We start from the raw sequence: 21,828 nt of genomic DNA, 5'->3' as shown, positions 1-21,828 counted from the left end.
AGAAAACACACGCAGAAGAAAGTGCTAACTGCTGGGAAGTCATGCACCAAATAATGTGTATTAGCCACACTTATGACCTACATCAGCATGTGATCAGCACCAACAGTAACGATAATCATCAAAAACCTCTTTTTTCTAGATCCCTAACTGGAAACGTTAAGACTTCAAAAACAAGCAATATAAAAGAGGAGAAAAACCACTGTAACTCCTGTCTGAAATGACACAGGAGTTATGAACTACTCAAAATAAGGCGGGAGGTGAAGAGACACAAATACGCCTGCGGAAAAAACTTTACCCAAGGCTCAGCACTGAAGCCAGAGTGATGAGCACTAAAGACACAGTGATGTTCCCCTAGCACGGTCTAAAGATGTGCGAGGATTTGTGGGGGTCAGGACACACCACCTCATGCAGCGCCTCAGGCACGGTGGGTCCCTGCAGGTGATGGGCTGCGGGCGCAGCGCCCCGGGGATCCGCACAAAACCGAAAGCGCACAAAGACAACTATTTATGAACACTTTAACATGGCGCCTCTCTCAGCCCCGCTTCCCGGGCTGCTGTCGGCTGCCGCCGTTCTGCCCAGGGCCGGGCGGAGCGGCCCGAAGGCGGCGGCCACAGCCCGGAGCTCGCCCGCCGCGCCCGCACGTGGGGCGGGGGCCGCCCCCGGGGCCTCCCCGCGGCCCGGCGCGGTCCCTCCCGCCCGGGCCGAGCGCGGCGCTGCCCGCCCGCCGCCATCCCGCCTCCCGCCCGTCCCGCCAGGGCTGCGCCGGGCCCGGCCCCGCCCCGCACACCCCGCGCGGCCGCCGCCGAGCCGCCCGGCCCGGCCCTACCTCACGGGCTCTGCGGTCATGACTCCGCCGCCGCTGCTCGGAGCGGGGCGGCCGCCCGGGCCGGGGCCGCGCTCAGGCGCTGGGCGCAGACAAAGCCGCGGCCGCCGCCATCGCCAGCGCCGCCGCCATCTTATCGGAGGGAGCCTGAGGGGACCTGCCTCCCGCCGCCGTCCTCCTCCGCCGCCTCCCATTGGCTCACGGCCGCCCACAGCTATTTTCTGATTGGCCGGCGCCGCGCCGACTGTTGCTAGGGCAGTTTACGTCACCATCCCAACATCCCCCGCGCTGATTGGCTGGGGCGGGGCTGACGTCACGCTGGCGTCATGGGCCGAGGCCCGTGACATCATTTGGTAACAAAGTGCACTGACGCCTGTGCCCAGCAGGGGGCCCCAGCGCGCGGCCATGGCGGCGGGAGCCCAGCGCTGGCACAGCCCGGGGATGGACAGCGGGGACAGGAGCCGGTGTCACACCGGGGACACACCGTGTCCGTGCAGGAGAGCCGCGGCCTTGGGCGACTCCACAACCCCCATTCAGCCACGGCAGGTTAATCACAGCCTTTAGACACAGCACCCCTGTGAAGAGTAACACGGAGCAGGTGCTCAAACTCATAGTAACAGCACCACAGTGACCCTACTGCTCCACGGGCATCCCCAGAACAACTGATCTCCTCTGCAGGGATCCCCAGAACAACTCTCCTGCTCCACAGGGATCCCCAGAACAACTCTCCTGCTCCACAGGGATCCCCAGAACAACTCTTCTCCTCTGCAAGGATCACCACAACCACCCTCCTCCCTCAACAGGATCACCAGAGAGATCCTCCTGTTTTGTGGGCATCACCAGAATGGCCCTCAGCCTCTCCAAGGATCACCATCCTGACCCTCTCCTGCATGGGGATCACCAGCAGGACCCTCACCCTCTGCAGGAACCAGCCCTGGAACTCCAAGCCCACAAGCACACTTGGGAGCAGAGTTTCCCAAGCAGAGAGACAGCAAGGCAGGGATAACATAAACCACACACAGGTTGAAGGTGAGCAGCCCCAAGTTGCCCTGCCTGGGGCAGCTTCAGCCCGGCTTGCCTTTGTAATCAGACAATTCTCTAGATCAGGAAATGCATCATTGGCAGCTACACCTAAGAACACCAAGACAATTTTCCCTGCTGGTACTAGCAGCTTCTACACTCCTGTCAGATGTTAGAATGTTGTGAAAGGAGGAGGATTGGAAGGCAGCCCAAGGGAAAGTTGTTGCAGGCTTTTGTGAGAAGATGACTGAATTTGGTAGGGATTGTGTGTGAGCTTCCATCACCACACAGGACCAAAACAGAAGACCAAAGCCAAGCCCAATATGACACAAAATCTGAAACAGGTGACAAATATTATCCACGTACTGTAAAGAAAACCAGTTTTGAAAATTCACATCTTTCTCTGCAGAAACTAACGAAAAAACAAAATGTACCTACTCACCTGGTTTCATAAAGCAACATATAAACATGAGAAAATACCCAACCAAATCCCCCCTAACACCCAATTTCATTCTGTGACAATAGAATCAACAGCACTTCTCACACTTCAGCACATCCAAGCTTACACATCTCCCGGGGAAATTCTCCAAACAGATCTAAACACAATTTGCTTCACAATGTAACATTTTACCCAAGAGCTGCACCCTGTATCTGCTGAATTTAGTAATTAATAACAGCAGAGAGCAGATTTAGCAGCAGCTTTTAGAGTTTTACCAAACTCTGTCTCTTGTTGGAGACACCTGCCTTCTCACTCGATTTTAGAAGAAAAGAAATCCATCTTTCTCTCTCGATTTTAGGAGAAAAGAAATCTGAGTGTGACAGATTCCATTAAAAATTGCAAAGAGCCATTCTAGGTGTTCTGCCACCAGTGAGATGAAGGAAACAGGAAGCATTACCCAGTCTTAGCTCTGCATTAGGATCCCAACTGTGTGATTAAAATAAGAACACAAAACATTCATTTTCCTCCTCAAGGGATTTAGTCAGCATTACCAACTAATATCCCACTGATTTACAATAACATAGATTTATTACTATTGCTCTGTAATATTTTATTCTTTCACTGTTTCCTTGGGGAAGGTATTTGAAAGCAGTTTAAAAACCTAAATTTAATTGCCTCCAGTTCATAATTCCTATCTGAAGTCACACATGAAAAAGGAAACCTACTGTGAGAAAAGGTGGAGGTAAAGTAAAAATGGAAATGCTTCCCTCTCCCAGCAATTACTCCAGAAGACAAAATCTGACATCATCATGAGGTTGCCAAAAAAACCCAAAAACAGATTAGAGGAGCACAGAATCTTTTAGTACACTGAAATCTGTGTACAGGCAGATACTGAGTGCAGGGAGACACCTCACATCCACCAGACCTGCACCCAGCTAAGCTTCCCCAGCACACAGGAGCCCTTCCCCTGCTCCAACAGGCTTGGCAGAGCTCAGCTGGCAGGACAAACCACTGCAGAGTCTCATCACACCCACTGTTTCTCTCCATAATGAGAGCAATTAGTTTTCTTAAGTACATATTACCCTACTTTTAAGGAACATGGCTGAAAGACATGTATAGCTATCAATTGACAAGAAGATATTTTAATAACTTGATGTGCTCCTGACCTAGAAATACAAACTACATATACATCTCTTTCGTATTATTATCTGTGATAAAAGTAGCACAATTAATCCAGACCAACAAAAGGCTATGCTTAAAATAATTTTGTAGGAATGATCAAGATCTGAGCTGTTAATTGGAACACGTTATGTGCAATGAAACTCTCTATTCCTCGGGCAAAAAGCATGATGAAACTGAAAACAGATGATGCTCACCTCAAAGGCCTGGGTTTGTTCTTTATGTTGCTGTTGCTCTATTCCCCTTAGGAAAGTCCAAAGGAATGGTGTGGAGTCACTTGAGCAGTGGTTTGTAGTTGAGAATTAAACTTTTTCAGCATGGAAAAATAGCAAACACCAAGGTCCAACACAGAAACCAAGCTCCAGTACTTGCTCAAATCCTTTGTGAGAATTATTTCTCACAGCAGATGAAAGCACTTGGAAATTTTAACTTCTTAAATAATCAGATTTCAATTGAAGTATTTTTCTATTATAGAATGGCTATTTTTTAAAACAAACTACCACAAACACTGCCCATAGACCCTGGAGGAACACTACAGACCATTCTTGTCTCCCAACCAAGTCTGGCTACAAGGTGCCAGGATTTGGCATCATCTGATGTCACGGGCAGCATATTCAAACAAGCAGAAGCCATGACACATCTGATTTTCTTCAGATGTTCCAAATACTTTGAAGGTTAAGCTGACTTTCTTCAGTACTTCTAAAACTCCAACTTCAATTTGCTGGGAATCAAAAAATCCCTGCTATGCTTTCACACATTTTAAGCAGGACTCAGAACGAACTTTGTTGTACCATTTGCTTACCTCCCAGTGGTTGTGACCATAAAAGCATCCACATTTTCCTCATGAAGTCCCTAGCCAGCCATCATCTCATCATATTCCCCCTGCCTGCCAAGAGGCTGAACTTGTTCTTCCCCTCATGGCTGAATTTTACCCTCATGGCCATCACCAGTAGGGGTTTAATTAATTAACTATTTGCATGAGCACAAAGAACAGAGCAGATGCAGAGCTGAACACATCTTCCACTTTGCAGGAGGACTGGGCAGTTGTGGCCCTGAAGAGCAGGTGCTCATGGAGCAGCTGGAAAGGCTTGGCTGCAGGAATGACCACCAGGCACCACTGTCACAGAATTCCAGAATGGTTTGTGTTGGAAGGGACATGAAAACTCATCCCTGCCATGGGCAGGGACACCTTCCACCATCCCAGGCTGCTCCAAGCCCCATCCAGCCTGGCCTTAGACACTGCCAGGGATCCAGGGACAGTCACAGCTGCTCTAGGCACCCTGTGCCAGGGCCTCATGAAAATCACATTCTGTGCTGAACATTAGAATGGTTTGAAGGCAGGAGCATCCAGTAAATTGTACATAATGCAAACCATTACACAGATTAATCCATTTACATTTACTATCTTGCCTTGTGCTCAGTGCAGAAAGCTCCCTAAATTATTTCTAGCTGTTATTCCAAAATATCTCCTAAATATACCACAGCTCCTCCTCAAAAGCAGAAAAAAGCAGCATTCACTGAGGCCAGCCACATTAACAAAACCACCCAGTCCATTTTCAGCTGCAGAATACACCATTTCCTCCCTTTGTGGCAGGTGTTCTCTCAAGGTGAGCTTTTAGGGCACTCCTGAGCTATTTAATGATTCACTTTCCAAAGGAGATGTCCTCAGCAATTCCTGGTTTCCCCACAGCAGGTCTGGAATGCTTTGCCTTGTCCACCTTTGTTCTGCTGGCCCAGCTGTGCTACATTAACCAGTCAGGGAGCTGGCCCAAAGAATCACCCTGGCTCCCAATTAGAGCCAGCCATTACCTCTCAACTGCTGCACAAGCCAAACCTTGCCAGAATTCCTCCTCTCTAAACCTGCCACTGGTCCTTGCAAGCACTCCATCTTCTGCTCCACTACCACACCTGCTCCTCCTCCATGCACTTCAGTTTCAGCCCAGAGAGCAGAAAAACTGTTGGAAAAAAAGGAGCACAATTTTCATCCCAGCATGGGGGGAAAAAAAAAAAAAAAAGAGCAAAATCCCAAACTCTCAACATCGTGGCCACCTCAAGTGGAAGGCAAACATGACTCCAGCATCCACCTCCATGAGGTGTCACTGTTTAAACTCAGTCAATATGGAACTGGATGGTTTTAAGAGGACAGAATAAGTTATAACTGAAAGAGTTTATGGGAAGCATTTTACCAACTGAGCAGGAAAACAAGCCACAAGTACAGCAGTGCTGAGTTGTTCCAGGCAAATCTACAGTGCTAACAAGATTCCACCTCCAGAAACCCTGGGAGCTGATCTGTCTAGAACTCCAGGAATCCAAGATTTTCACTGCACGACAGCTGTCAAAGACAAGCCAAAATCATGTAATCTTTATGCTACCAGTTGGCTACATGAGCAGCTCTCTGGTGCTGACATTCTGGGCTGTAATTCCCCACATAAACACACACAGACTACTAATCCAGTCTACTCACCCATACTCAGGTTACTTACTCTGTACAGACAGGCTAGGATTAACACGTTGAAACAATAGCGGGAGAAAACAGGTTGGCTTGTTTTATGTCAAAGTTCAAAAGACACAGGAGCACGGATTAGACTAAAAGGTTTTATTGAAACTTGTCCAAAATCCAGTCAGGCACACAATTTATCTGTTCCACTAAGGCTTATCATTCTATATGGCATAGAAAAATGCATCTCAAAGAGTGGAAACATCAAACAACAAAATTAGTGAAGTTAAGGCACTTGAGATGTGTATTAATTTAGCAAAACTGCATAACAATAACATTCTCCTTGGAGTGATAGAATCCTTTCAGAGATTCAATTTCAAACATCCAGATTCTGTAACCCTTTGAGAGAGGGGAGAGGCAGAAGCAGGAGACAAAAGTCTCTGACTACCAACCTCTAAGGCCACCAGAGCCTACGGAAGGAAGTGTTACTGGATCAGGCTGCAAAGATTTCCTGTAGTACAACTGCTGAACTGCACAACAGTTTCTGCTGAGGCACAATGTCTTCCACTCACAAATTCTTAAGGCAAAGGATCTTTGTGAGGTGAGAGAACAGAAGGAGAGAGCAAGCAGCACATGCATTCAATTGTAAGGCTATCAAATGTGTCCTGGGGTAACAAGGTTTATCCTGGGAGCAGACATCTCTGCCCCAAGGATAAAAACGTGGAGAAAACAAGTGGAGAACGCAAGAACTTACATAGTGACCACAAATGTGGTATCTGTTGGTTTGCCAGGGCTCTAGGCAGCAACTTGAAAGCCAATTAGCAACTTTTGAATTCATGCAAGCATAGTTACCTTTGTACTTTTGATTTGTATTCTTGACAGTGTGAGTGCTGGACAGTCTAAGAATTTTTTTCCAGCTCTAAGTCAAACTTTACAACTTAAACATTGCAGTTTCAGCATTTGGCAAAGAAAGGTTTAATTAATTAATAACTCCATTCTATGTGTTGAAAACTCCCCCTTCATCTGTGAAACAACCTCTTGCATCATACATCAGTTAAGAATTCTTCTCAAAAATGAGACCCAGCTCTAGGATATGCACATTCCACACTGGAACCTGGAGCATGCTCCAAGGGTTGCACACAGGCTGAAGGAAAAATTTCCAGGTACATGGAGCTGTTTCCTCAACCACAAAAAGGCAAGACAGAGAAGCTGCTGTCACCTGCTATGCATAAACAAGAAACAAGGTGATAATTCAAGGGGAAAAGAAACATGGTAAACAGATTATCCAAGTGAATAGGAAGTACCGTGTCTAGTTAGTCCATGGAAATGCAGTTTTAAGCATTACATTCTGAATTTTGCTAGCAGGAGAGTTGCTTAAGAAGATGTAAAGCTTATGAAAGAAAGATTGCATCTTAACACTCTGTGTCTTTCAGAGCAAATTGCTTGCTGTCTTTAAGGCACTACATTGTCTTTGGTTCAGTGTTTAACTGTCTCAGTGTAAGCAGAGGTAGCACAAACCACACACGTTGAGCTCCTCATTCCACCACATCCAACTTCAGAGCCACCACCTTCCTCATGTTACAGACCCTGGAATTCGTTAGCTCATTAGGAAACTGCAAAGAGCAAAATAACAAACATTCTTATTAATTTTGAAAGAAACAAAGGTATGGAACATTCAACTTAGCTTTTATAAATGCCAAGAAAATCAGAGTGAGAAAATGGGCCCGATGCTGCTACACCAAAGCAGCTGTGAAATCACTAAAAAATGAGTTTCTAAAAACTCAAAACCAAAGACAACCACATCTTCCCAACAATAAAGTCAGCAGGAGTATCTAAGATCATTGCAGAGATCAGAATAAAAGCTGACCAGTTATCAAAAAGGAAGTAATTTCAACTGTCTTTTGCTCCTGAGAAAAGTCTTCATAAAATAACAAGTTTCATTATTTAGATATTTTTAAATAAGAACACATTTCTCATAGAGAGGGCACAGAATCTGTCTATGGGTTTAGCTTTATAGACAAATTCAGCTCACTGCACATGGGACAATCATTAGAAACTGGTCCTTCAACATGTACTTATTGCTTCAAAATGCATAAAAGCTAGCAACCACACCAAAGGTCTCTGTATCAGTCAGACATACACAGAAGTGGTCAGTTCACAGTATTAGACTCGTTACACAAGCAATCCCCAAATGGAGGCAGCTTTAGAGCATCAGGCATCCTCCCTGTCCTCACAAATAGGGATTAATAATGATGTATGAATATGGAAGAGAGAAAAATAGGGGGAAAGATACATTTGTTGGCAGTTTAAACTGGCTGAGATATCATTCTGAAAATAGAAGTATTTTATAACATGCAATGGTGTGAAAAGGAGAGTTCCACAATCTTTGCTTTGGTAAGATTGAAACATCACAATATCCATGAAACACTTCTTATTTCTGCTGACTTTATCACCCCATATTGCTACTCTGAGCAACCAGTGGAGCATTCCTAAAGGAGCATTTCCCAAATGAGCCAGCGGAGCTGCAGCGGGGTATAAGTTACAGCCACAGCCCAGGAGAGCAGGGGCTGCCATACCTGTAGGGGTAGCCGTGGTATTTGGATCTGAAGACAGACAGCAGCCAGCTGAAGAACAGCACCACCAGGCCAATGCCAGCAATGCACATAACTGCAAGAGATGCACAGGGAGAGGCTGTTGTGGCAATGGGACATGAAATAAAGGTGCTTGACTCCAGTCAGGAGGCAGCAGAAATCAGAACCTTCATTTACAATTCATTCAGCCCTTTTACAACATGCTGCACTAAAAACACACATTATTGTTCCACAGGGCTGACACCTCTCCCATTGGCTCAGTAACAGAAATAGCCAACAACACCTGTTGTCATGGGAAAGGAATATTGTTTACACAAGGTGGTTTTGGGAAAAAGAAAACTGTTGAAAAGTTTCCCTTGAGAAGGGCTAGCTCTTCTCAAGCTCAGAAAATATCGAGTCCACAGGCTGTGATGGGACAGCTGCCCCTGCAAACACCTCAGTGACTCAGGGTTTCAAAGCCTCCTGCAGATTTGGTCTATTCATGTCATTGAGAAGTACTTAATTAATATCAGTTTTATACAAATGCTGAGAAAAAGTCCCTTCTTCTCCCTCTTACTAGCAAAACACTGCAAAGCCTCTTTATCTGCCAAAAGGGTTTATCTTGCAGTTTGCTAAGCAACTCCAAAAACTGTCAAAAATCCAAATGATTATCTCAGCTTAGAGGTGGGAGGGGAGTGAATAAAACCCCCCAGTGCAAAAGCACTTCTGTTAACTGGTGTATCAAACACCTCACTGAATATGCCTTTGCTCAGACACAAAGGATCAGTACTTACTTTTTCTTTTCCCCACGTCCATGTCAGAGGTAGCAGCTTCGTGGAGAAGGACCATTCCTAAAGTAACTCCACCATCTACAAATGCTGTTTAAGGCTAAACCAACAAAGTACAACAGACTCAAAACAACATTTCTAGTCCCCTAAATTCAGCTCCCACACCATACCTGGGGCATTAAAACTCACTGGAAAAATCAAAGACTTCCCAGCCAAATCAGCAACTATGGGGGAACAAAAGAACAACTGAAAGACTTCATGTCAGCTTTTAAGAGAAAAATAAATGCAAAGCTTAAAATATAAACTGGAAAGTCTTCAGGCAAAATTAAAAACATGCATTTATTATCTCAGCTTGTAAAGTAGTAGCATTCCTTCCGAGAGAGCTTGGTCCACTCCTACTGCTGCTCTCCACTGGAAAATCCCCAAAGGAATTCAGCTTCTGCATTCACTCAGCCAACAGAACAAATAAAACACACACAGTTTTTAATCCAACAGGCTGTCTTTCAACTGGCAATATTTCTTTTCTAATTCTTCAAATTAAAACAAAAAAAGATCGTAAAAATAAAGAAACACAGACAACACAAAAGGCCTGATGTTTGCCAAGAATGAATCCCAGCAAAGCAAATTAGAGAATCCAGTGGAACAAAAGACAGAATTCCCAAAGATTGAATTCCATTTCACTACAAATGTCCAGTCCCAAGTCTCCTCCTGAAAGGCAAAATATTTATCATTGACTGCATCAGGACCATCAGGAATCTTTCCATTTCAGACACAGCTCACCTTCAGCACAGGAGGAAAGTGACATGAACCCACAGACTTCATCACATTTAATAATTTGAAATGTCTCCAGCAATGGGTGGGCTGGGTCCATTATGTGATGGACAGCAATAACACAGATAAACATCAACAAAAGGTTTCTACTTTGTGTTTGACCAAGTGGATCAAAAGTACAGTAACAGAAAATGATCAGAAGTTCTCCTCCAAGTACCTGTTTAAAGTTTAAAACATTATATACAAGAAAAGGCCCTGAATAAAAAATAAAGGAATGCTGATACAGGTGACAAGACACAGAAGAAAAGTTCCAGCCAGAAATGACTAAAGTTACAAATGATGGATCAAAAACATACACGTGGGAATAGAAAACCAGAACATTGAATTTAAAGGTATTCTTATGACCCCAAAGAAGTATTTTTTGTACAAATTAGAAACGTATAAGCTCTCAATCTGAAAGTTTCCACTTGCCTTTCTTGACAGCACAGCAAAATCCTGCATCATCAGTACAAACAAATGGCAAGATTATAAGAAGGTAAGCCAAGAAATAAAAGATTAGTGATAGAGGAATGACTTCAACACCAAAGCAAGAAATAAGTGACACTGAAAAGAGACATGCACAGAGGAAAGAGAGCATCATGAAGAATCTTCTGATTCCACAAAGTTCCACAATTTTAACGATGTATTCAGCTTGGTACTTACACAAGAAGGTGAAAAAGCAGTAAATATTTTTCTAGTCAATTTAAAGATCATAGGCACAGGAAAAGCACAGTTGTCAGTGCAGAAAGGTTTTACAAGCTTCTGCATCAGCATTAGCTGGCAATTACAGCCATGACAAAGCCCCACGGAAAAGGCAGCAGCATTTGCTGACCAGGAAACTGTCACCAACCACACGCTTCTGCCAGGAAGGATACTGAACAGCAGAACTATGTGTGTTTCTGCCACAAACTGGGCTTGGCTGCTCCCATGGATGTAATTCTGTAAAAGGCAAAGAGTAATTAAATTTAGAAAAGACTGGAGACAACTCTGACATGATTAACAACAGCTACAGAGCCTGGGACTGGGGTTTGCATTGTTTTTTTCAGGAGAGGGCAGAAGTTGGAGCGTGAACGATTTCAGCTGTTGATCACTGATTTTTGGGGGAGCTGATAGAAGATCCTTCTTCTATTATCATGCACAATCAGCCTCATTCAGATTACAGTAAGTCCAAGTGCAGCTACAACCTCTGTGATTCAGATTCTCAGTGCAGCTGAGCAAAATACCACAAGATTAAACCCTCCTGCATCCTAATGTGACCCAAATCTGATCCGTTCCCTGACTGAGATTCTTACCTAGGGGCAACCCCTTCAATCCTTGTGTGAACCAGACTCACTTGGCTCCAGACGCAAGCATAGAAATCTTTTTCATTCCTGGGTTAACAGGATTGAATTTGTGAAAAAAATACCATTTGTCAATCTCTATGGGATGCCCTATAATGGTTATGATGTCATATCTAAGTAGCAAAAAAAAAATTATCCACTTTGTACAGAAGAATACAGAGGGCCTGACCCATCTAAGCAGGCACAAAAGGACATTTCACCAAATGAATCCCCTGAGTAAAACCATGAGAAAAGGCAGTGTGTGATGTGTCAGCACCTGAGCAGATGCAATGATCTCAGAACACCGTAACTACTTCCACAGTGCACCTCATTCTATGTTATGAACAGAGCAGTATATTTCAAATTATTTAAAGATTTTTTTCCCAAGAATGAGACTTGATAAATCTGAGCTCACTGGATATTAATTTACCTCAAGAACTTTGAGGAAAGATGGTTTTATATGGAAGTCATTAGATGAGTGTATGAGTTAACAAGACCAGGTTGAAACATAATTGCCAGGCTCAGCAACAGGAATTTTAGCATGTAAGACTCAACCCATAAAAACCTTTATTGTGCTGTAAGCAATTTACAACTGTCACATCCCTTCACCACTGGAGATACACCATATGTGCAAGACATGCTGATTTGCCTTGCTCACTGCAGGAGAGGTTGGTCTCACTCACAGAGAGAGAAGCCAGAAGCAGAATTTGCACTCTGATTTGTCTCTCAGTATCAGTCTTACTCTCCAGAAACACAACAGAAATGCAGAAAAGGAAGTGAAGGCAACACTCACCACTTGTCCCGTATGGGGATTCTTATGAGCATAGGGGGGGCCTCTGATGTGGTTCCACATCTGGCCTGATGTCATTGCTAACACAAAACACTGAAAAGGAAGGAAAAAATTGCTATTTAATAAGGATTCTCTCTTATTTTTAATTTAACCTGATATCTTTTCACTTCAGACCAAAATGTACTGGTTTGGAACACAGGCTAAGAATTGTCCCACTTTATCTTCGTACAAAGGGCATCTTATCAAAAATTCAGTGAACTGAAGGGACTAAGATCATAACACGTTATCAATCTATGAAAAAGCAAAACTAACTGTACCTCATTTTCCTCTACCAGCTTTAAGCATCTTGAAACGCAGAAACTTTTGAAAACTCGAACTGCTACAAAACTCAGTGTAACAGGGAGACAGAAGAGAGGATTACTCACCAGAGCAGCAAAGGCCCAGCCAGTTTTGTTATAGAGAAAATCCAGATTGCTGCCCCGCAAATACACGAGGCCCCCGATGACAGCCAGCAGCAGCCCCAGCATGAGGGGTCCAGCATAGTTTGGTGGCCTTATCACACGGATCTGAAGAGAGGACAGGGAAATCATTTTCTCTCACTGGGATTAGACATCATACCTGCACTCCTGCTAAAAAAGCCCACAACATATTGAGCGGAAAAAATATCGTACACACGCGCCTTCTATGTAATAAATCTGACTTGGGAAGCAAGCAATGCTTCTTCCACCAATACTACAACTTCAGTTTCATACTACTTTAATCCTGTTCAATAAATTAGAGATTGTTTTTCTTCCACAGGAACAGAGAGCGAGAAGGAAGGAGATGAGTTTTACCATCTTCTCAAATACAGCATTACACAAAACACCAGCACAGAGACCGTAAGGAAATTGAAAGATGCAGTCGTGTGTCTGAACTAGATTTTGTAGAGGAGCTCTTTAGAGCAGCTCAGGAGGCGCAGAACACAACTGATGTTCCCCAGCTGGCTCTGCACAGCCCAGGGGGGCTCAGGAAAGCTGGGCTGGCCCTGCACAGCCCAGGGGGGCTCAGGGAAGCTGTCAGGTGGGCTCAGGGAAGCTGGGCTGGCCCTGCACACAGCCCAGGGGGGCTCAGGGAAGCTGGGCTGGCCCTGCACAGCCCAGGGGGGCTCAGGGAAGCTGGGCTGGCCCTGCACAGCCCAGGGGGGCTCAGGAAAGCTGTCAGGCGGGCTCAGGGAAGCTGGGCTGGCCCTGCACAGCCCAGGGGGGCTCAGGGAAGCTGTCAGGCGGGCTCAGGGAAGCTGGGCTGGCCCTGCACAGCCCAGGGGGGCTCAGGGAAGCTGGGCTGGCCCTGCACACAGCCCAGGGAGGCTCAGGGAAGCTGTCAGGGGGGCTCAGGGAAGCTGGGCTGGCCCTGCACAGCCCAGGGGGGCTCAGGGAAGCTGTCAGGGGTCTCAGGGAAGCTGGGCTGGCCCTGCACAGCCCAGGGGGGCTCAGGGAAGCTGTCAGGCAGGCTCAGGGAAGCTGGGCTGGCCCTGCACACAGCCCAGGGGGGCTCAGGGAAGCTGGGCTGGCCCTGCACAGCCCAGGGGGGCTCAGGGAAGCTGGGCTGGCCCTGCACACAGCCCAGGGGGGCTCAGGGAAGCTGGGCTGGCCCTGCACACAGCCCAGGGGGGCTCAGGGAAGCTGGGCTGGCCCTGCACAGCCCAGGGGGGCTCAGGGAAGCTGGGCTGGCCCTGCACACAGCCCAGGGGGGCTCAGGGAAGCTGGGCTGGCCCTGCACACAGCCCAGGGGGGCTCAGGGAAGCTGGGCTGGCCCTGCACAGCCCAGGGGGGCTCAGGGAAGCTGTCAGGCAGGCTCAGGGAAGCTGGGCTGGCCCTGCACACAGCCCAGGGGGGCTCAGGGAAGCTGGGCTGGCTCTGCACAGCCCAGGGGGGCTCAGGGAAGCTGTCAGGCAGGCTCAGGGAAGCTGGGCTGGCTCTGCACAGCCCAGGGGGGCTCAGGAAAGCCGTCAGGGGGGTTCAGGGAAGCTGGGCTGGCCCTGCACAGCCCAGGGGGGCTCGGGAAGCTGGGCTGGCCCTGCACACAGCCCAGGGGGGCTCAGGAAAGCTGTCAGGGGGGCTCAGTGAAGCTGGGCTGGCCCTGCACAGCCCAGGGGGGCTCAGGGAAGCTGTCAGGGGGGCTCAGGGAAGCTGTCAGCACTCACGTGCACGTCTGTCCTGTCGGCCACCCATCGCGCCAGCTGCTCGGCCGCGAAGCCGCGCACCTGCAGCTCGTAGGTGTCCCCCCGCTTGGGCTTCCCCTTGGCCGGGAAGTTGATGAAGGTGGGCGCAGAATTCATGTTCAGCTGCAGGGAGAGAGTTCACAGAGGATACAGCCTATGAAAGGACTATTTAGTAACACAGTTTTGCACTATTTCTGGCTTGCAATATTGTTGCTAAATCAGAAAAGTTGGCTCATTGATTTAACGGCCATGACTTTTTTAAAAAAAAGCAGTAGGTAGCACACAGCTTGCATTTCTGCATGGCATACACATTTTTTTGAATCTGTTTCCTCTCCAAATACTCCTTTTGATAAAGAAGTCTGCAAAATAGCAGTATTTGATTCTAACATCTAGGAAGGCCATAGCTTGATGAATGCATTTTTATGTAACATTAAGGAAAAAATTAACAAGAGTAATAAAAAGACATCTCTCTTCAACTCTCCAGTTCAAAAGCCTCCAGTTAATAAAGTACCACTGCCTAAACTGTGCAGCTGTTAAATAGAGATTAGTACCTCTTAAAAAAAATTAACATCTGCAAGACTGTAATGAACTATTAATGTGACCTACAATTGCAAGAGCACATGGAATGTTCTCACAGCTGGAGAAAAAGAAATGTGGTCACACAATGTTAATAGAAGAGAAAAATGGCTGGGTACTTGAAAAGGAATTAGTCAACCCATACCAAAAGCCTAATCTATCATTCTCTAGTAATCTAAAAATTGTAATAGCTCTTCCTAATGACATCAGTCCTTTCTATCTTGCCTCTTCACATACCACAGAAGAATTCCATTAAGAATTACACAATAAATTATTAGAGGAGACAATCTCAGGGAAAAAAAAAGTCAAAGAAACCAATTCACTCCTTGTACCTATCCCACACCTGTCAGTTCTGTTAATATTCCTACCAACATGCTCAGGCCATCTTTCTTCCAAGAATGACAGCTTTTAACTTCTCATTCAGTTGTTCACTCTAACACTAAATTATATAACATTACCATCATTCCTAAAACCCAAACTAAAAATAATGTTAGAAGAGCAAAAGACCTTACCATCTGAAACACGTCTGAGCCTTCGTCAAAATCTACCATAGCAAAGAAAATCTTGTTGGTAAATGCACTGGAATACCTCCAGGAGTTTGCCAGAATCTGGTATTCCTCATCAGCTTGCCTGGAAAACACACCAAGAGAGATTCCTTTTTTAAATAGAAGGGCAAGATTTGTTGGGTCCATGAACCCAAGCAGAGGTAATTTCTAACTGCAAGGTGAAATGGAACCCAGGTGCTCATAATTTGCCAGACCACAGAGCACCAAAATGTGGCCAGGTGTGCCCCTTCTTCCAGGTCAGAGGGTGGGAAACCAATAATTTCAACGGACTAGATATAAAAATCACCCTTACACACCTCTGCCACCTCCAGATTAATACAGGAAAGCTGTAATATGGTTAAGGAGCCAGGATACTGGAATTGTGAATAAGTCCCAAGCAACATACTAATTAAGAACAACACTTAAGCTCCATGGCCAGCAATAATTCTACAAACATTTCTTCAGCAGCTCATGCCAGGAAAGCTGAGCTTTCACTGGGTCTTTCTCCAGAGTAAGCACTGTTTCTGCAAAGCAGGAGTATTTTAGGAGAGAGGTAAAATTCAGGCTTATGTTGTTCCCTCACAAAGCCATCACACACATATCCCCACACACTAAACTGCAGAGACAATCCTGCTGTAACCTGCCCATGTATATTCCTCCCACGGGTGTCAAAGTTCAACCCTGCTCTTACATTTAGTTCCCTACAAAGCATCAGATGACTTTTAGGTCCTAATTTAGGACTGAAGGAGCTCATACTTGCATACAACACATTGTCTGTGGGGCTGGAGAGCAGTGAACATCACAACCACCGAGTAGTTCCTGGGAGGTGCCTTCACAAGGCGCCGGAATTTGTCCCCGTTCATTCGGATCACGGATCTCTTACTGGCCCACTCCATCAGCTGGGTCACCTTTTCTGATAACACCATCTGAAAATCAACACAGAGCAACACTGTTGGGGATTTGTTTGGGTTTTTTTTTTTTTTTCAGTCTCACAGTACAGTCTTAGAAGTTTTGAGATTTGATGCAACGAACACCTGCACTGCTTTTCATAACACCACCCAGGTGAGGTGATACTTCAGTGAGATTCTGCTTTTGACAGTCATGTTAACATAATTCATTAACTTCAACCACCCAGTAACACACACAGCTTTAAGCATTCAGCATGACCAGGCTGGTGAAGACCCTCAGCTGCAGGATTTCTTTCAGCTGTACCAACCACCTCCCTCCTCTCCACAGCCTTTATTCCATACTAAGCATCAAACTGTTTCAGCTTTCAAAAAACTGTGGCAGTGGAATCAACACCAGAGACGGAACCAACCTCAACATTTCGTTTTCAGTGCTGCCGGGGAAAAGAGAACCCTAATTCAGAATTTATTTGAAAAACTCAGGAGTGCTCAACACTAAAATAGTCCTTAAAAAGGAGACAACCAATTCTCTAACATTATAAGAAGAAGCATTAGTTTGATGAACTCATAAATGTTGCATTTATCATAAAGCACTTCACTGCTCATTAACACCCTTTTCCAGATAAATATGTTAGGAGGAAATGATCAGAATATATCCTGAATTGGAGGGGAGCCAGTAGGAGCACCAAAGTCCAACTCCTGACCCTGCACAGGGAAGCCCCAAGAACCTCGCCATGACAATAATAATAATAAATTATTCTTCTCTGACTTACAACTGACACAAGTACACGCTTATATACAATGTATATACTTATATATATACGTATATACTTATATAGAAGGATTTTTCCAAACCCTGCAGGTCAAGTGCGTGGAAGGAAGCTGCACCTCAGTGACCACAACCAAAGCCCACCCGTCCTCCCCACGCAAACCCCATGCACTAGGGAGACAACACTCGCACAGTGCTGCTAAGAAGAACTGAAGAACCTGGAAACAAAAACTGAAGAACCTGGAAACAAGGACCTTCCCTCCCTGCGGGCTCCCCTCAGGGCGAAGACCCGGGCTGAGGCCAGGCCAGCCCGCCGGGCCCCAGCCGGCCCTGCCCTCATCCCGCTCAGCGAGAACCCGGCCCAGCGCGGCGCGGGGGCTCCGGGCCAGTCTCACCTCCTTTCGCCTCTGCCCCGCGGCGCCGGGCCCGCCACATCCCGCCAGCAGCAGCAGCGCCAGCGCCAGCAGCGGCCCCGGCAGCGCCGCCATGGCCACCCCGCTTCGCCCGCCCCGCCGGCCCTGAGGCCCCGCCCGCCAGACGCTGATTGGCGGAGGCGCCGGCAGGAGCGCGCCTGCCGGCCTCCGATTGGCTGAGCCGGTGGGAGCGCGGCGAGCTGGAGCCGCGCCATTGGTGGAGCCCCGAAGGGAGGGCGGGGCGAGCCCTGAGGGGAGACGGGCCCTGAGGGGGAAGTGCGGCCGGACCCCAGGACATGGTGGCGGCTGTTGGGGTCTCTCAGCTCCGTCACAGAACCCTCACGGTTCGAAGGGACCTCTGGAGACCATCCGAGACAGGGTCTCCCGGAGCAGGTTGTCCACTAAGGTCGGATTCGTTAGCCGGTGTGCAATAAGCCGATAATTACACAGAGAGAGACTGATTTTTATATTAGAGTTGTGCTAGCCTTGGGTGCTCAGTGGTGTTCTACAAATCAAGCACGCCAACTCTCAAAACTTTTTACTGTTTATACGTTTTAACAAACAAAGGAATTTGTGTTCACTGGATACAAGTAATGTAGGTCTCTTATTAATTAGTATTCTATCTTCTATTGGTCAATGCTTCTCTTTGCTTCTCATACTAATTAGTGCACATGCTCTGACTTTGTCTTCCTTTTGGTCGGTGGCTTGGTGGTCGTGGTCTGCCCCTGCTGGAATTACTTTTCACCAGTTGGAACTGATTTCAGCCCAGTTGCTGAGTTGGCTTCGTTAGTGTCTTCCTTCCCGCGGGAGTTCTGCAAAATGGGCCGTAAATTCTGCACTCTTTGTGTCCGTTATCGGTGGTACATCCTCCTTACCAAGCTTTGTTAACCTCCCCCTAAGCCTGAGGTAATTGAAACATGTCAAGCTGTAAACCTTAACAAGGCAGTTAAAGCAAAAAGTAATGTTTTTTTTCCAGCATGTGGTCATCACTTAGAGCTTGATACCTGCTGTTTTCATGGATTGAATCTCCTTCCCGTTGATTAGGCTAGAAAGTATACAAAGCTCAGACATCAAAGAACATCCTTTCTTAAGAAAATTGTACATAATCCGCATTTTGAAACAACACAAATGCCTGCAGGTGGGTTTTGAGTATCTCCAAGGAGGAGGATTCCACATTTTGCCTAGGCGGCTGTTCCAGGGCTCTGCCACCTTCAGCGTTAACGAAGTTCTTCCTCTTGGTTCAGATACATGCTTCGTGTTCTACACGCACGCTATAAACTGCTGGGTCTTGTGTTACAAATACTGTTAAAATCCAAATGCACGGGGGAATTCCTCAGCAGGTGCGTGGTGGGTTAAGGCTCTGATGCAGAATATCGCCGGGGAGAGATGAGGATTTACGCACGCTTCAGGTTATTTTTTAAAAAATTATTTCTGATTTCTATTTTCACTAAAAACCCAGACTTTTTCAACTCGACGCTTTCGCAAATTGAAGGTTACCCGGACGGGGGGGGAAAAAAAAAGTGGTGTCAGAAGTGGGATTCGAACCCACGCCTCCATACGGAGACCAGAACACCCAAACCCGCCGCGGGAAGGCGCGGAACGCCTTGAGTCTGGCGCCTTAGACCACTCGGCCATCCTGACACTGCGACAGCAGCCGCGGCCGGGACATACTTAGCGCTGACATCACGGCTGTGCCCGCCTCTCCGCGTCCTTTTGCCCCTCACGGAGAGCTCGCCTGTGCCCGGGAGGTGCCGGAGAGCGGCCAGGGAACCGCCGGCTCGGCTCGGCCCGGCCCGGCGCGGCCGCGGAGCTCCGCCGCAGCGAGGAGGAGCCCCGCGTTACCCACAGGCCCCCGCCGCGCCGCCACTTCCGCCGCGACCATTTTGTTCTTCAGCGGCGTCAAGGGTACGCGCTCGGCTCTCATCATGTTCCCGCTGGCCAGGGCCGCGCAGAGCCTCGTCGGTAAGCACAGGGGCGGCCTCGGGGTCTGGGGGGCTCCTCACTGGGTCTCCCTGGGTTTGTGCCCTCCCCTGTGCGGATTGTCCCTCAGCCCGCTGGGCACCCGGGAAGGGTCGTGGGGGCACCTCAGGGGCTGCGCTCGGCTCTGGCGTTCTTCGCTTCCCGCTTTTTATTTCTTTCAGCCGTTTTTATATCCTAGTTGCCTTTTGATATAGGACTCCTTTCCTTGGTGCTTTCTTTCCCTAGTACCTAAAGGCACATTCTGGCCTGGTAACCTGCGGGTGACAAGGGGTAGTCCATGCCCAGCGCTTAAACTCAAGGTTAAAGTTACCCCTTCAGTGATACAAACCCCGCAGTGTCTGCTCCTCTGCTCCTGGGTCACGATGTGCTTATCCCGAGGTGCGGGCAGCTAAAATAAACGTATCTCGGTAGATACTCAGGCTTTTTTATGTTTAAAAGGACGCCTTGTGCAGCCTTACAGAGCGTGCGAGGGTTGTAGTAACATTATGGCTATCGCCATCATCTTCTTTAATCACAGTTGGGTAAAAATGCAAACCATTGACCTGAGACTGAAAGGTTGTATTTTGTAATATCTTAATGCACGCATCAGCCTCTCATCAAATGCTTTGTACACAATTAATGGGCAATCTGTCTTTTGTAGCTGTTGCTTTGATTCTTCACTGTTGCCTTCTCTTTAATAGTGTACATTTATAATGTACATCATCTGAAGATATCACTGTGTGTTTTTTCTCCATTATTTATCTCATGCCCACGGGATATATCAGTTTCCTTCCACCCCTCCCTTCAAAAAATCCTGAGGGAATGAGGCAGGTGTTACCCACACCCACTATCTTCAACCACAGAATTTGATGGTGAGCTTCATCCTGACATTGCTTGGGTACACGTACTGCCAGGATGGATATTTGCATCCAGAAATCTAAAAATGCTAAGCACTAAACAAAACAATTTTTTTGAGAAACAGTAACACTAAAGAAAACATATTAATGAAAAAGACAGAATTTTGTGGGTTTTTTTTTTTTACTGGAATTAGAGTTAAGGAATAAATTTCTCTAGAGAGAAATTGAGAGAGCTGAAACAAATGAAAATATTTGTGTATATCCTGTGTTTTGGATTCATTCCAGTCTTCTAAAAAAAGCATTTTTAATCTTTTTAACACCAACACTTTCCTCTTTGGTGGTGGGAGATGAAGATTGTAAGTGGTTTGAGCATATATTTGAGTTGATTTCTGTGCTTGTTAACACTCCTCAGCTCGTGGCATCCAGCACACTGCGGTCAGACGAGCCCACCGCAAGCACGAGCCGACCTTCCACGACAAATACGGAACCACGGCCCTCCTCGGGGGAGCTGCTCTGTTCTCTGCTGTCTGGGGCTATGTAAGTTGGCTTTGTCACCGCTCTCTTGTGATTCGAGCTGCAAACTTTAAAAAGCGTCAATCTGGCCTGTCTGAAATAAATTCAGTGGTCAGAATCGAGCTTCTTACATAAGCAGATAGTGATGTGATAGAGGTGAAAGGTCTTTTAATTCTCAGCTTGGTTTTGAGTTGTTACTCAAATTTCTGCAGCACTCTGTTGCCTGATTTGAAAATGTATCAGAAACACAAGTGTTCTCTATTTTCTTTGGCATTTCAAACCTCTACAGGGGCAGCTTTCAGCAGCAAAATTTCTAGAGGAAAATACCAATATGGTGATGGGGTTTTACATTTCAGGTTCCTTCTTCTACAGTTTAATATTTTGAAATAGAAGACTGAAACATTTAAATACTATTTGATAGAAATATATTCCACTTGTTTAATTAGAAAATTAATGAGATGTCGTGTTCTAGTGACAAGAAATCTGCACTGAAAACAATAAAAATAACCCTGTGTCAGAAGGTTTCTTTGATTTCAGAGTTAATAATCTTGGGTTTTATCCCTTTACAGGTGCTCACACAGCTTAAAATTGAGTGGGGCTTTTCACCTGTTGGCAGAATCACTCCAAGAGAATGGAGGGAGTAACAGCCTGTGCTTCTAATGAGCTGGTCTAAACTTTCACTGAGAAAATGGTTGTGTAATGGCATTTGTTCTCTGATTACTACTTGGACAGTGGCATTCCTGGTCTAATAAATATACCTAGAAACCTGTCTGGCTCTTCAAGGTTTCCTCTGTGCTCTTCTTCTGCTGAAGTATAAGAAATAGTGTAAAAACTCCAAGTAATTTTACACAGTCCCAGTTGTTGCTGTAAAGATCGCTGGTGGATAAAGGACAAGTCCAGAACTTCTTTGAGTTTT

At 46.4% G+C, this 21,828-nt stretch overlaps 3 protein-coding genes and 1 non-coding gene across 6 annotated transcripts in view; 1 reads left to right on the top strand and 3 right to left on the bottom strand.

The window, feature by feature from the left end:
• Positions 1 to 972, bottom strand: part of ATRX (ATRX chromatin remodeler) — a 66,603-nt gene extending 65,631 nt beyond the window's left edge. For 2 of the 3 annotated variants that reach the window (XM_066202298.1, XM_066202299.1), the window contains exon 1: positions 827 to 971. In XM_066202298.1, the coding sequence (XP_066058395.1) occupies positions 827 to 846 (20 nt within the window). In that variant the 5' untranslated portion in view covers positions 847 to 971. Of the gene's footprint in view, positions 1 to 826 lie in introns of all 3 variants that reach the window. The other variant, XM_066202297.1, reaches the window with a different exon arrangement.
• A 5,070-nt stretch (positions 973 to 6,042) lies between these two features.
• On the bottom strand, positions 6,043 to 17,798 carry MAGT1 (magnesium transporter 1). Its single transcript, XM_066202539.1, is given in 12 exon segments — positions 6,043 to 7,511; positions 8,475 to 8,565; positions 9,263 to 9,337; positions 10,942 to 11,005; positions 12,179 to 12,268; positions 12,601 to 12,741; positions 14,358 to 14,498; positions 15,464 to 15,581; positions 16,253 to 16,422; positions 17,566 to 17,683; positions 17,685 to 17,767; positions 17,769 to 17,798. Coding segments are annotated over 12 exon segments (1,137 nt in total). The 3' UTR covers positions 6,043 to 7,495.
• Positions 17,799 to 19,107: 1,309 nt separating this feature from the next.
• Positions 19,108 to 19,224, bottom strand: TRNAL-CAA (transfer RNA leucine (anticodon CAA)). The gene is made up of 2 exons: positions 19,187 to 19,224; positions 19,108 to 19,153 (listed from the first exon to the last, which is right to left on the bottom strand). It is a non-coding gene; the product is annotated as a tRNA-Leu (tRNA).
• A 212-nt stretch (positions 19,225 to 19,436) lies between these two features.
• Positions 19,437 to 21,681, top strand: COX7B (cytochrome c oxidase subunit 7B). Its single transcript, XM_066202649.1, has 3 exons — positions 19,437 to 19,545; positions 20,812 to 20,936; positions 21,482 to 21,681. The coding sequence occupies exons 1-3, from the start codon at positions 19,509 to 19,511 to the stop codon at positions 21,554 to 21,556; spliced, it is 237 nt and encodes a 78-aa protein (XP_066058746.1). The 5' UTR covers positions 19,437 to 19,508; the 3' UTR covers positions 21,557 to 21,681.
• Positions 21,682 to 21,828: the final 147 nt, after the last annotated feature.

The sequence above is a fragment of the Chamaea fasciata genome, unplaced genomic scaffold, assembly GCF_029207755.1.
Source record: "Chamaea fasciata isolate MVZ Bird 193981 ecotype frontalis unplaced genomic scaffold, bChaFas1.0.hap1 SCAF_22, whole genome shotgun sequence".
Classification (NCBI taxonomy): domain Eukaryota; kingdom Metazoa; phylum Chordata; class Aves; order Passeriformes; family Sylviidae; genus Chamaea; species Chamaea fasciata.
Note: the sequence above shows the minus strand (reverse complement) of the source record. Positions and strands in the feature narration are given on the sequence as shown.

Bases quoted from the DNA above. Each gene is read 5' to 3' on its own strand.
- COX7B (XM_066202649.1), top strand. From the start codon at position 19,509: ATGTTCCCGCTGGCCAGGGCCGCGCAGAGCCTCGTCG. The intron at 19,546-20,811 runs GTAAGCACAGGG...AACACTCCTCAG, and splicing joins GGCCGCGCAGAGCCTCGTCG to CTCGTGGCATCCAGCACACT. The intron at 20,937-21,481 runs GTAAGTTGGCTT...ATCCCTTTACAG, and splicing joins TCTCTGCTGTCTGGGGCTAT to GTGCTCACACAGCTTAAAAT.